Source organism: Apus apus, chromosome 16 (assembly GCF_020740795.1).
Source record: "Apus apus isolate bApuApu2 chromosome 16, bApuApu2.pri.cur, whole genome shotgun sequence".
NCBI classification, from domain to species: domain Eukaryota; kingdom Metazoa; phylum Chordata; class Aves; order Apodiformes; family Apodidae; genus Apus; species Apus apus.
This window is the reverse complement of record NC_067297.1, coordinates 6,839,742-6,854,568: the sequence shown is the minus strand read 5'-3', so window position 1 is coordinate 6,854,568 and position 14,827 is coordinate 6,839,742. Positions and strand designations below refer to the sequence as shown.

Sequence of the window (14,827 nt, the reverse complement as noted above, 5' to 3'; positions counted from 1 at the left end):
GTGAAATTGCATTTAGGCATTTCATCTTCTGTAATCAGGACAAAGGAGATCAAGCTGGAATTTTAGTTGGAATTTTTTTGTAGCATTGATATAAACTCTCTGTGTTAAAATCTTTCCTCCAGTAGTATTCTTGTTGAAAAGCATGGCACATAACTATGAAGAAGTTCTCTCAGAAGTAGGTTTATCATATGGTCATGCCACTATACATCTGCCACATCTCAAAGAGAGCTATAACAAAGATGTGTAGAGAAGGTGGAATGTACAGTATGTTGCTTTGAATAGGAATAAGACTAAAAAGAGCTGTGTTAAAACAAATACACATTACTTCAAAGCTTTTAAAACTCTCTTAGGAGCCATCTCGTGTAAATGTATAATACATTGGAGGATTCTTATGAACAATTCATATCCATAATAATCAGCAGAGTAGTTCTACACATGACTGCAAAGTGAATGTTCATTGCAAATATTTACCAGAGAAGGTCTTTAAGTCATTGTTTATGAGAAATTGGGCTTTATCTGCATGGATGTTTTAGTAATTAGTTGGGTTTTATGGAATGCATGGCAGTGCTTTCACAAGTTTATCTCTCGTTCCAATCTTCTATTCATTTCTGGAATGCCAAAACAACATCTGTATTTCCTGCTACAGAAATGATTGGCAGCCATGTTTCAGGCAAATGTGTATAAGGAAAAACAAATGGCAAATTTCATCTGGTAAATGACATTTACAGACTTGAAAGTCAAAATGCTGGATTTGAAAAACCATTATTTGGTGGATCTGAGGGGGAAAAAAAGGAATAGACTTGCAGTTTTGTGATTTGTCATGAGCTGTGGGGAAAAGTAGGTTAGTGTTCATTAACAATTATAATTGGAGTTTCTGTTATCAGGTTAGACAATGTTTTTTTTGTTTGGATTTTTGCAATGAAAGTTTTAACTTAAGTGGTTAATAGTACAGATAAATGCTGAAATGCATATTAATATGCAGATAACTTATATGGTATGTGTACTGAAGTAAATGGTAGCTAATACCATGTGCAGAATCTATCTAGCAACATACAGAAAATACAAACTAGGAAAGAGGAATGGATTCCAGTAAGTGCTGAAAAACTTTAGGATAGTGGGAAAAAGAATTTAAAAAAACTTGAATGTGTGTGGTGGTGGGATGCTTTTTTTATTTTCTGCTGAAAACTGTTTTTGAGGGCTTATTGGATATAATAGAAGTGTATCTAGATAAGACCTTTAAGAATCAAAACTTCATGCATTTTATCAAGTGTTGCATGTTGTCCCACAAATGTGCTTTTCAGTTATGGCTTTCTTATTTATCCACATCATCCTTCTAGATTTATGACCTCTTTCCTCATCTCTGACAGACATGCTTGGTGATATGTCTTGGATTAACTCTTAAATACCTTTCTGTACTAGTTTTATAAAGTCTGTTAGATCTTATTAACTTACATGGACTGTTTTTCCTCATACTTCAAAAAATTCCTTAGAAAATGCCTTACTTCAATTTGCAGAAACTTTCAGCTTCCTTAAAACTAGCACTGGAGTTCTGATGCTCCAGTGGTATTGTGACAGCCCTCAAAACTAGTGTTCTGGCACACAGCATAGTCTTGTTTGGATCTAAGAAGTGACCAGGACTCCTGCCTTGAACTGGAGCATATCCTGGTCACATCCTGCTATCATTCCATTCCTCACTTACAGGGAATTAGCATTTTTTTGCCCATAGAAATCCTTTTCATGCCCCTCTCTAATACCAGAGCCTGAGACTAGGACCAGCTCAACCTATGAGTTGCAGTGCTGGCAAAATAGTATTCCACCTCTCTGATCATGGACTAACAGAGGAAGTCAGTACAGTAATAGTGCCTACAAATAGCTAACTTCTGTGCCTGTGTTCTGTAAAATTGTGACAGAAAACTTTTTTTGAAAGGTCTGATGTTACGAAAACGTTGCTCTACACTAGGCTTTTCCTGCTTTAAAAAGACAGTCTGAAGAATTTATTGATGACTTACTGTGGAAAGAAAGGAGGAAGTGAATGGTTAGCCTTTGAATACCCTCTGCTTTTCAAGGAGTGATATGATGAGATACAAGGTTTTGACACATTCGTGGTATTTGTTCCCCCGCATCAAGACTAATATTTAACTCAGAGACTTAAAAGCATGTTTGAACAGAAATGATTACTGCCTTCTCTTCTCTTGGACCCCTGGCTACTAGGCTGGAATTTCAAAGATTTGGCCTTCCTCTGATCATTGTCCCAGGAGAAATTCTTGGATGCTGCTTCTCTCTTAGTTAAAACAAAGTTCTGTGCTCTCTTCTTAGGGCCATCCTGAATTGACACCCACAGCAATTGCTGCAGGAAAACTGCTGGCTCAGCGTCTCTTTGGCCAGTCTTCAGAACTGATGGACTATGACAATGTGAGTTGCTTCTTTTTCAATAATAAAACCCAAACCTTATGCCTTTTTTTGTTTTTTCCCTAAAAGAATTTTTAAAGGAATTGCATTTTGTCATCTGGAATCCAGCTTTGACAGTAGCTAAAGTAGATGTCTGACAGAGCTACACTTCTCAGTCATGCAAAAGTCTCCCCTTTATCTGCTGTGCAGCTGCTTCATATGGTCCAACAACACCACTTTCTGTTTCCTCACGAGCAGGTACCTACTACAGTTTTCACTCCCTTGGAGTATGGTTGTGTTGGACTGTCAGAAGAAGCAGCTGTGCAGTGTTATGGATCAGATAATATTGAGGTATGAAATTATTTTTAATTTTATACTTGGTGTCAGAGTTGCACTATGAAAAGATGAATTTTCACTATTATATCAGGCAACATTTTTGGTTCTCAAAATGCTGCATTTGCAGTTAGGGAGTTGGTGTCTTCAGAAAAGGTCACAATGGAAACTGTTACCTAGTGGGCTTAGTTTACACTGTTGTAGATATAGAAAGCTTCTTGGATTTCATTATTTTCAATAAACACAGTATTAAACCTTTGGGAGAAGCTTAAAGGAACAAAACTAACATTTTAATTTGGGGCACTGGTTTGAATAACATGATTATTTGTGGTTTTATTCAGTTTTGTTTTTAATGATTCTCTAAGACAAGTTTGTGTTAAACACTAACCCTGCTTTGCATATTTTTCTTTAAAATAATTAGCAGATTATTATTATTTATTAGTATAATTTACAGATAAATAATTTTTTATACAGCATCATAAATGTGTAGTAATAGTAGTCATCATAACACTAAATAGCAGATGCTGACATGATCGTTTTCTAACACAAAACATTATTGTTTTCCCTACCAGGTATATCATGCGTATTATAAACCTTTAGAGTTCACAGTGGCTGAAAGAGATGCGAGTCAATGCTATATGAAAGTGAGTGTTGTGAGCTTTTAACTTGCTTTTAACTTGAAACAAGGTATGGTACAGCCAGCCTGCAGGAGGATTGCTTGGCAGAAAAACTTCTCAAGATGGATGAGATATTTTCTTGGTGACAGCCTGTTTCTCTAGTGCAACTTCAAGTGTTTAATATTCATAACATATCCCATTGCATCTTGAAATTGTTTTACAGATAATAGCATTTTTCAGAGAGCTGACATTCTGCTGATTTATACCATCTTTGAGCGGCTCTTAAGGTCCTAGGAAGTATTCAAAATTCTGTAGAAATTATTCTTTGCTTCCCCCAAAACCAGTTACATATAATATTTGAGTTGCGGTCTCTTGGGGACAGTATGCTACCTTCAGAACAGTTAAGCATAAGGCATACAAAATGAGAGTAACTGTCCAGTCTTACTTATGAAAACAAAACCCTCCTGGCCTAGACAAAAGTATGGGACTTGAAATGTGTGTTTTCTTGGAAAGGTTTTTGATATACTTGCCCATAGTAGAGAATCTTAGATAATCTAAGTAGTGTTGGTAGAATACATCATATTTTTCTTTTTATTTTCTATTCAATATCAGGGAACAATCTTTTTTAAAATAAATGTAGCAACTTCTGTAGGTCCATCACAAATTCTTATGTTATTGTTGTGTTATTAAGGAATATCCATTGTCAATTGTTGCCACCAGTTTTTCTAAGTTGATTCGTGTACATGTAGTAGCATGCTTGAACTGTCCCAAGTATCAGTGAAACTAAGGTGATGCTGCTTCTTTTTAGCAATTCTCTTTAAATTATGTCAATGAAAGTAAATATTTAAGTAGTGAAGTAGTAACAGCATAATATTTGTTGGATTAAATTGACCATAGTCCTTCCCGAAATACATGAACAAATATTAAACTTAGAGTTTCAAACTCTAATGCAAGAGGGTTTTTTCTTTAAAACTCCTCAATATTTAAAGTACTACCTCAGAATTGCTGCTGTTCCTGGGATTCCTGTTGTAAGAATCAAAGCCTTTATTGAATAGCAGAAGTATATTAGTGGTGATTTAATGCTTGATGGAAGGACAGAGGAAGACACTGACTTTCTTTTCATAATTCTAAAGGTGGTGTCCTGAGAGGAATGAAAAAGTTTTCATTAAGTTCTCCAATAAAAATTAAGTGTGCAGTGACTGAGGCTTTCCCAGATACTTTTTAATTCACCTTCATCTTTGGCTGCTTCTGAGGCTGGACTCCTTTTTAGGTTATGTAGCTGATGTGGTAAATGTATCTCTCCAAACATGCTGCTTTAAGTGACTGAATCACAAAGGCACAAAATATCCTATAATTGGTAGTTGTCATCTTTGGGAATACAGTTGATTAGCTGCTGAGAATAACTGCATAGGCTTGGAGAACTGCTAAGGTGTCTGAATAACACTAGTCTGGTTACTAGACTACAGAAGGTTTCTTGAGGATTTCATACAAATGGCAAACAACTAAGTGCTCAACTTACCTCAAATTTTCATTGTCAGTGTCTCCCTGAACTCTAAAGGAAATACACTAATAAAACTTAGATGCAGGAAAGTATTTAAAGACAAGCATAAGACCTACTAAAGTCAGTAAGATTTAAGTAAGTGCATAGGTTCTTGGCACACTGGGAGTCAACAGCTGAACTAGGATTTCAGGGCACTTCAGTTTCATTTAATTCAACTTCATGCCTTATCTTTAGATGTTCTAAGAAAAGATCTCTATGTAATGTATTGTTTTCAGATGGTGTGCTTACGAGACAGAGAGCAACGAGTGCTTGGACTTCATTTCATTGGACCAAATGCAGGCGAAGTTATTCAAGGATTTGCTCTTGGAATCAAGTAAGTACAAAAGAATGTCTCTAGCTTCTAAAGCTTGCTTTTTAAGTTATTGTAAGATTATAAAAGATAGCTGCCTAGTTTTGGCAACACTATAAAGAATCCATGCTTTTTCTTACTTTTTATGTAGTATTGCACATATTTTCACTAAAAATACTGCAGTTCTTCATTAAGATGTACTGGATTTAGTTACTGTAATACTGGATAGAGTTAAGGAACAACTAAGGAATATCGACTGTTGGCTTCATATAGTTAAAGCAAAGAATAAAATTGTGCATTAACTTACTAATGTTAATTTCCTCAGAGTGTAGCTTCTTTTGCGTTCTGTGCACAGAATAGGAAATCACCATACAGTTTTGCAAGTCACTTCTGTAACAGGATATTTGTGCTTTTCATAAAAACCTTTCTTTACATCTTCCAAGAATTTCCTTTCCTAGTCTCATCTTTAAATATGAACAGCCATTGTGCCTCAAATGCTTAGCAAGGCCTTGCATGAATTTTTACGTTTCTGGGATATAAGCTAACCACAGTATGATAAGGTAAGAAAGAAACCTCTGTAAGGTGAGGAGAGAGAGGAGGTACTTTGGTTTGGAGCTGTCTGATAACTGCAATAACAAACTTAGCAAGTAGGTGAAGCTTGGTGATCATATCTTTATTAAGATTTTACTTTAGTATTAATATAGTAGCCTTCCCTTTGAAGGAGTAAGGAGTGATTCTAGGGCCTCTCTGGTTGAATGGGTAATTTCTCCTCTCCCTCTTGTGTGCTACAATTATTTTTTATTTGTTTTTTTTATTTCCCTTCTTATTGCTCATTCATATCTTCAGAAATGTTGAGTCGTATGTTTACGTTACTAAGTTATAGTTTTGAACTGCTTTTAGAATAAAGTAGTCTGGTGGTGTTAGTTAGTTTTCTTAAATATCATCACTGTTTTATTACAGTTTTAATCTTACAGTTGTGAGTGACTAGCATAAATGAAAAGCAGAAAGGATTAAGAGGCAGGACCACAACTATTATGTGAGGAATATCTTGGAAATCACTGATTGCAATGTAGCCTCAGTACACATTTTCAACATGTGTTTGTAGTCCATTAATTGCCAGTGGTATAGATTCTAGGACTACATTTTTTAGGATGTCATTGTTTTGAAGTTTTATCCAAAATAACCAGTGAAAGGGAAGCACATGAAACTGGAGTGCTTTTTTGCCTTGCCCGAAGGAAATTAAAACTTGAGCCACAGTAAGAGGTTTTCAGCAGGTCAGATTCTTGTATTAGTTTCTATAGTATTTCACAAATCCAGAGCTTTAATGTGGAACATGCCCTATAAGAGCTGCTGTTCTCCTGTGTGAAATATCAGGTCTTACTTCAGTCTCTTCAAAGGATGATTTGCCATCTTCCCTCCCTACTTAGCACTCCCAGTAACATCTCTGCTCAGAAACGATTTTTGGCTTGTCTGTGCTTTTTCAGATGTAGGTGGGGACAGCAGAAGACATCTATGTCCCTCTTCCCTGTATTTTGTAGAGGGGGAGAATATTATTCCATAAAGAGCTTAAAACAATTCTTAAATTTAGGGTCATTCCAGCTATTCACAGAGAATGACATGCCAGGAATAGCAGCTCAAAGGAAAGTCATCAAGTCTTAAGAATGTTATTGGAATTAAGGAGTAAAGGAATTAAGCAAGTGGGATTTTAGTTCAAGGTTTATTTTTTGTGTTGGTTTTGTTTTTTCAGTCTAAGCACCAGACTTTCTCTAAGATCATGGAAGAGTATTCTGGTATTACTTCAGCAGATTCTTGCCCAGCAGTCCTAATTAAGATTTTCTTCCAATGTGTATGTTTTTCCACCTGGCGTCAGAGTTAGTGAAACACACATGTATGTACAAGAAAAGCTGAAGGCTGCAGTTTTGTCATATGTTTTTCCCATAGGCTTGGTTGTGACTTGGGGTAAATTGCTTAATTCTCTCTGTCTCAACTCTCATGACAATCCTTCCCTACATAACAGTGTTGTGAAGCTGGGAGTTTAAACGTTGTTGTGTAAGTATCTGAGATACAATGGAAAACATTGTTTGAAGAATAAATGCAGCTCCTCTACCTGATAAAATGGACAAGAGCAGAATTACTTAAGAATTATTTAAATGTCTTAAGACATTCAGGGTGCTTCAGGTGAATAGTGTTTGACTTTGTGAGTCTTTTTTTTTGTCTTTTTTTTTGTAGGTGTGGTGTTACGTATGCTCAGCTAATGAAAACAATTGGCATTCACCCTACCTGTGCTGAAGAGGTTACCAAGTTGCACATCACAAAGCGTTCTGGCTTGGATGCAACAGTCACAGCCTGCTGAGGTTAAATACCATCCCTGGAAAGAATGAAAAAAAAGCACAATATATTTGTAAAGGAAAGGGGCACTTAGGATTGACACAGCCTTAATGGTTCGAGTTCCAGGTACTCCCTGTAGACAGCTTTTTCTCACAGCCAGACAAAGAAATAGTCCTCACAGAGATCTAAAACCAATGCAGTCCTGCTGTAACAAATCTCTTTCAAAGTGCCTGTAACTCTTCTCTTGCTGGGAGATAGGGAATAATCGCAGTTTAAGATACATAAATATAACTGAAGCCAGTAACATCTGAGGCCACCTGCCAGTTAAACAGTTCTAGCTTAAGTTTCTCTGTTGGCATGACTGACTGCCAACAGCAGTGTCTCATGTGATGTTCATACAGATGCTAGGGGTCAGACAGGGTCCCCTTAGGATTTTGGTGATGATACTTTCTCCTGAGTACTTGGTTGGCTTATTACTGTTCCTAATCTTGAACACTGAAACTCTGCACTTGCTAGTAGAAACAGGTTCCCAGAGTTCGTAACAATGTTGTTGTTTTTTTTCTTTAAAATGCAGTATGTACAGGAATTTAATAGGAAATCACTTATCACTAAAGCTGTGCTGCTACTGGATAAATCCCACTGGATTAATTAGTGGCATTCTGGTCATTTACATTATGGTGATGTCTGAGAATGAATGAGCTCGGAGGGGCTAAAGAAAGTGTTGAATTTTATGGTGACTTCTCTGCCTACTCTTGAAATTTCTAATTCAGTTCAAATTAAATTGACACATCTCACAAATTACTGTTTAAACTCCATGTATTATGCAACCTTGACAAGTAGAATCAAAACCACTAATAATCCAACTCATGCAGCGTTTTCTGTTTTATAGGATGTGGAAATCTGGCTGGCACAGTGATATATTGGGTTGGTTTATTTTTATGATTTTCTCAGAGCTGAAGGGATTTAGAGCTGGCTTTAATAAAACATGTTACTGAAAGATGCTATTTTAAACAGTGATTTAGAAAAGAAATGGTGCTGCTCAGAACACATAAAATAATTATCTGCAAACTTTTTTTTTTTTTTTTTTTTAAGTATAGTCCAGAGTGAGAAAGCATTGCTCTGTTGCAAATTTCTGCTTATTTTCCTGTTATCCAGAAGGGGGAGATGCTGGCTAATTTGTTGCAATAAAGAAACAGAAATCTGATGGTGGAGCTTCTTTTGCAGAACCCTGTGAAAGGGGGAGTCTGACAAAGGCAAACACGAAGCTAACTGCGCTGAATTCCAATCCAAGTTGCAGCTGCCAGCATTTTGCTATGCACAGTCACTTAGCTTCTTGCACCCTTGACAGCAGAATAGTGCATGTAGGGAATGAAGAGATGAGCTCAAGGTGAAACAAAATGTATCCTTTTTGCAGTTAATGTATATCAGTGGTTTTCTGTCTGGAACTCGACATTGTCATAGCTATCTGTCTGCATTTTGCACATTTTGGAAGAATAGCCCAATGATAATTTCTCTTTGTTAATTTTTTCTTTGCTATTTTACTGTTGCAGCATGCAACACAGACAAATTATTTGTTTATTTCAAGTGTGAAATCTTTTTGACTGTTAGAGTTGTACCTGTCAGTGAAACAATTAGGTAAAAAGTGATCAGACCTTCCTTCTAAAATATTCTGTAATAGCATTTATCACACTCTCATTTACACTAGAATATGCCATTTTCAAATATTTATTCTGATTTAAACAACAACAAAAAAAAATCTCAAATGCTTTCTTTACAAAGTCTCCAGATATTTCTGGTCTGTAAGAGAGGAATGTGTGACTGCAAGTGGCAGTCTGTTAGATTTGCTGATGTTGGTTTTAATCTATGAAGTCATCCATAAGCTTATAGTTGAAAAGATATAATTTGAGTGGAAGTGCAGTTGAAATACTACCTGAATATTGCAACTGCCTTTAGAAGAAATTATTAAAACTTAGTATATAAATGTGTGCATACCTGCAGATTCAGAAGTTCCTTTAATAAAGGCCTTATTAGTAGGATACAGCCAAAAACCCCATTAGATTTTCTCAGCTGTTAAAAAAAAAAGTTCATAGTAAATTAGGGTTTTAAAAAAAAAAGTTTTACTTAGTATTTCAAAACATTGAGATCTCAGTCTACAGAGATTTTACTGTGAGAAACATCCCACCTCAGACTACACTGTAATTTGTATGTGTGGAATATTTTTTTCCAAGTGACTACCTATTACAGTTCCTGTTATACCTGTAATTGGAATTTACCAGCTTGAAAGTTGCTTCTTCTCTCTGTTCTACCAATGCATCCAGCAGACTGAGTTGTCTGCCCCTACAGACAAATGGAAAGATAAGTTAATTTCATTCATTGTGAAGTTAAAAATAATTATTTGGGACAACAAATTAACAGATCTCAAGGAAATGTGTCCTCAGTATATAAGGGATGAGAAAATAAGGCATGTCATTGTTCTCAAAAGTAAGATAAATCTCTTGGGTTTAGAATTGCTAAGTGGACTGCATGAAAATTGATCCTGTATCTTGAACAGCAGCCTAGTTCTGTTCCATATTTAGTGGAAAATTTTTTTGCCCCCCAATATAAAGGTACATTCACACCTACGTAACTCTAGGGTCAGAATCAATGGCAAGGCAGAATAATGGCAACTGCTGTGGTTGTGCTTTTTTTTCCTGAAGGATTTGCCAGGGATGGTCCTTAAGAAATGTTTTTCAAAGCCTGACTAATCTCAAATGAAATGACTGATGTATGCTGCAAATTACTGATTATATATGAAAATGTAAAAAAAATTTAAAAAAATTAGTCAGGCTTCTTCTCAGGATGCCAGCCAATGAGGGCTTGTTTGTCAAACCACAATGTGGTGCAAACAAGTCTGAGCATTTCTGGGTCCCTCATATCTGTGATTCCAATATTTATTGTGTTGTGAGTTATTGAATTAATAAAGATTTTTTTCTAGTAAATGTTTGATTGTTTAATTTTGTACAGATAGCTTCTGCTTATTATTTCTTTTTTTGATCCTAATGCTGTTTCTCTTGGTTGAGGTATGTGTTAAGGAAAAGAAGATGTGGACAGACTCAGACTTTTTAAGAAGGAAATTATGATACCTCTCAGTCTCTGATGTGTAAGCTGAATAGCCATGGGGATTTTTCCAGGCTGGATGACCTTTTTATTTTAAATTTAAATGAAGAGAACCTCTAGACTTAGTATGGTTTCAAATCCACTCATATTTATTCCAGCTAATGAGGTCTAACAGGTATTTTCACAGTCCATGTGTATTGACATGCTTCTTGAAGACTCAGCAAGAGGAAACTCCCTTGAAACACAGTGCAGTCAGAGTATTATACAGGGCTAAACTATTCTACATTAGCTGTTCACTTTGGGCTGAAAACCAGAATATGTAGTGGAAAAAATGCACCACAGCAAAGCCAGTTAGTAGCTATGGGTACTACGAGGTAAAAATGTTGGAAAATTATTAGGAAATTACTAGCAAAATATATTTTAAAACTCTCAGAAAATTCTCAGTCAGAAAAGAAAGGAACCACATTTTTTAAATCTATCTCAATTTTCTTTTATATCTTTAAATCCACTTATTTTGATGAGAAGTTCCCATTAAGTCAGGTGATACTGAGCTGCTGAAACAGGCTAGTTTAATATTTCCTCAGTATATTCTGACAAGGTATCTTGATTTTATATATTTAAAGGCATGTTTACATCTTCATTTTTAACCTGTTGTAGTTTCCTGGAATATTTAATTGCAGGTTCTAATTAATTAGGATAGCTAAGAACAGTGGCTAAAAAAGGGAATAAGGTAAGCATAATTCTTGATGGTTTTTTCTCCTTACTTTCACATAACACTTAATCCTGAAGCAAACAAGAGTAGCAGACAAGCATATAGACAATAATCTTTTTCAATTAGGAATATAATATACTGCATTATTTATATTATCCCTGATGATGGCTTGTTCTCAGTGCTAGGGTATTGTGTACAATTAAGTTTTGCCTTTTCCCATTTATGCATCCCATGTCGTTATAACCTACTGGAAAATGTTTCTACAGTTTAGGTTATTCCAGAGCAAGTGCTGGAAAAGATATTTCAGTGCAGCAGATATACACTTTTTTTCTGATAAAAACATAGATGCCATAGTACGATATTTCTAACCAAAGCAGTTGCACATTTTACAAACTTTTAAGCTTGAAGGTTTCTCTTCAGAGGCTCATGTTTATCCAACAAAGCAGGTAATTTTGTGCCCATATAAATTGCTATTTGTCTAAATCCCAGTGAAATCAATGTACTCAAAGTTAATGTTAGCCATTAATTTCAGTGGGATGCAAGTATGTGTCTTAAGTGCTTTGTTAAAGGGGAATCAATATAAGCATATGCCAAAATGTCTTTCATTATTACAGTTGGGGAACAGACTGCAATTATTATTCAAAACATAAAAGGTACAATAGACATCTATGATTAGGCAATGAAATATGACTTTAATAAGCATAGTGCAGACAGTTTGTTTTGCAATAAGTAAACTTTTAGAAAATTCATTGACTTTTTCATTCTTTCAGATCTGTGTCCTCTCTTTTAAGAGAGGTTTTTTAGTTTTAAGCACAAAGTTTTCCTGATGTTCTTCCAGCAGAAAGGCTGAGTTAGCATGTATTTATTCTAGTGCCAAACTTGAAATTTACTGGGAAAAGAGGAAACAGCAGAGCAGACCTTTTTTTATTTTATTTTTTATTTTTCAGGGCAGCATGCAACAGATATGGTGTAATTACTCTAACTGATTTTTTAAAAACTGAGTATTTCTGTCCACTACATGTCAAAGAGCTAATTATGTTTCCGTTGTGGCACTCAAAGTCAATATCGTCAACTCTTCTTAGTTCTAATCCTCTACATTAAGTTTTGATGAGCCAGGTGAAATATCCCCTTCAGCACCTTACTGCAATTCTTGTCAATCATCTTGCCATGAAAAACATGCATATTACAAAGGCTTTGGCAATAGTGCATCTGATTGCAGTCTTTAATCTTATATGCACCTTAAGAAAACATCATTCCAACTACTGACATTCTTTTTGGGACATGAATGAGATCCTGCTTGCTGTGGGAAACAAAAGAAAATTATCTAATCTTTAATGGATATAATGGAACTCTTTGGCCATGGCAGCATAAAGGCTTAGTACTCAACCACCAATTTAGGAAAAAAACAATTAGGATGGTGAACTGGTGCAGAAATTAAGAAGAAATATCTCATGTGAATAAGTAAGAAAGTGCATATTTATTTATTCATAATGTAATTGTAAAATATCTCAGCTACTGTTGGAGTTAGGAGAGTGTCTTTTTTTGTAACCCCTAGAATTTCTCTGCAAGGAATGCTGTTCCCTGAAGTCCCTTTCTAAGCATGGTACTGTGTGTGCCATTTTTTTGTTGTTGTTGTTTCTTGTAGACAAGATCTAGCACATCTAAAGTCATCTGGTCCTACAATGGAAAATTAACATCATCCCTAAGAAGCTGGAATATAAACTAATAAGGCAGATTTCCAGAATCTGATTGCATCAGTCAGGAAGGTATAGTATGAAGAGAAAAAAGTGGATATTCCCTGGGGGATAGTGTGAAATGGAGACCAGTCTTGTTTGAACAAGGTGCTTTGCATTGTTAGCTAGGTAGAGGTATTGGGAGTTGCAGCCTGTCAGAGCCAGCATCTCCAAGGAGGGGGTGGGGGAGAATTTTTCCAAGTAAAAGTCTCAGCAGCTTGTGGTACAGTATGTCCAATATACTAATACAATAATGTAAGGAAACCCTTTATAATCCATGAAAGATGAATTGTAAGGATACTCACCCTTTCTGTGCCTCTTCCCCCATTTTCCTTCAGAATACCACAAAGACTGTCTTCTTTTCCCATCCTACTTCCCTTTGCTTTAAAGCAGCATGGGAATCAGGCTTGCTCTTCCTATTTTCAGCATAAAACCAAACAATAAGATCCCTCTTCTTAAATCTTTCACAAAGAGACATCTTTTTCCCAAGGCTACGTGAGGAGTTAAAAGTACCTAGATGGTAATATAACTCAAACAAATCTAAACCAAAAGGACTATATATACTTGTTTAATCTTTGTCTATTAGAATATTATATAACTTCAGCAAAAAAAAAAAAAGTGAGAAAAGGCAGCTTTTAGGCTTTAAACAAAAATTCAGAAAATAAGTAAATGTGCCTTTCTTTGCAGACTCCCTGTGAGACAAGGCCCACCTTTATTATTACACTGGGTACTCCTAACAAAAATCAGAATGTAGAGCTTGTTTTATTTTTGTCTCTTGCTACTGTGCAATGAACTGTAATGCAGCCAAACCATATTCTGTTCACTCTGTGTCAGAACCACAGGTTATGCAGCAGCTTTAAGCTTTGTGCAGGAGATTGAGCTGCTGTACATGACGCCTTAGTTTGTAACACAGTTAGTGATACACAGCAATCTTTATTTAATCACTTTTGTTCAGCAGAGACAAAGGATTGAGCTTTGGCACTTTTATTTAATCTTGATAATCTTCCTTTTTGTCTCTCTCTCAAAGGATCAAGAGGAAGTGCATTAATTTTCAACTTCACACGAAAGCAAGTTGTACAAACACAGCTGAAAACATCAGGAAACCCAGCCATTTTCCTTAGAGAAATGGAGTCAACTAATGTTCTGCTGGCAAGATATTTCTGAATAATTGGGAAGATGTTGTTAGGCTCAGTAGTTTGGGCAGCAGAGTGTTCGTGCTCTGATAGCACTGTTCAGTTTGGCTAGCTTAGATGAATGATTCCTGTAATGTAGAAAGCAGAGATTATTAACCATATAATAGGAAGCAATTTAAAGAATACAGGCTGCTTTGAAGACCTAAGAAAAGTCTCTTGGATTGTCAAAAGTGTTTTGGTTGTGTTTTTTTTTTAATTGATAATTTAATTTACACCAGACTGGGATCTCATTAAATCATGAGAGCTTTTGATTTTTCCCTCTTTAATTCTCATTGAGTTTCTTTCTTAGACATATTTCCAACACAGGAAAAATAGGGATAATTCTCTTGACACTTCAGACTTTGCTTGCATTGATTTCAGACCTTGTTCATTCTAAATATATCCAGGCTACCTTGAAGTTTCAGGCTAGGACTTCGGGTTTTGTTGTCATTTAGGGATTTAATTGTATTCTTTCTTGCTCCTTGAATTTTTCTTCTGCTGTTTTGTGAGATTCTATTATATTTAGCTACTTTTAGCCCTGTTTAAGTGTTAAAAAGTGAATTCCCTTTGGATGGGGTGAAATCCAATGTATTCATAA

At 35.7% G+C, this 14,827-nt stretch overlaps 1 protein-coding gene across 2 annotated transcripts in view; it reads left to right on the top strand.

Annotated features, from left to right (window-relative positions):
* TXNRD2 (thioredoxin reductase 2) overlaps positions 1-10,494 on the top strand; it is a 37,128-nt gene extending 26,634 nt beyond the window's left edge. For both annotated transcript variants that reach the window (XM_051634305.1, XM_051634303.1), the window contains exons 13-17: positions 2,317-2,412; positions 2,647-2,739; positions 3,294-3,365; positions 5,115-5,212; positions 7,418-10,494. In XM_051634305.1, coding sequence (XP_051490265.1) covers positions 2,317-2,412; positions 2,647-2,739; positions 3,294-3,365; positions 5,115-5,212; positions 7,418-7,541 — 483 coding nt within the window. In that variant the 3' untranslated portion in view covers positions 7,542-10,494. The remainder of the gene's footprint in view (positions 1-2,316; positions 2,413-2,646; positions 2,740-3,293; positions 3,366-5,114; positions 5,213-7,417) is intronic.
* Positions 10,495-14,827: the final 4,333 nt, after the last annotated feature.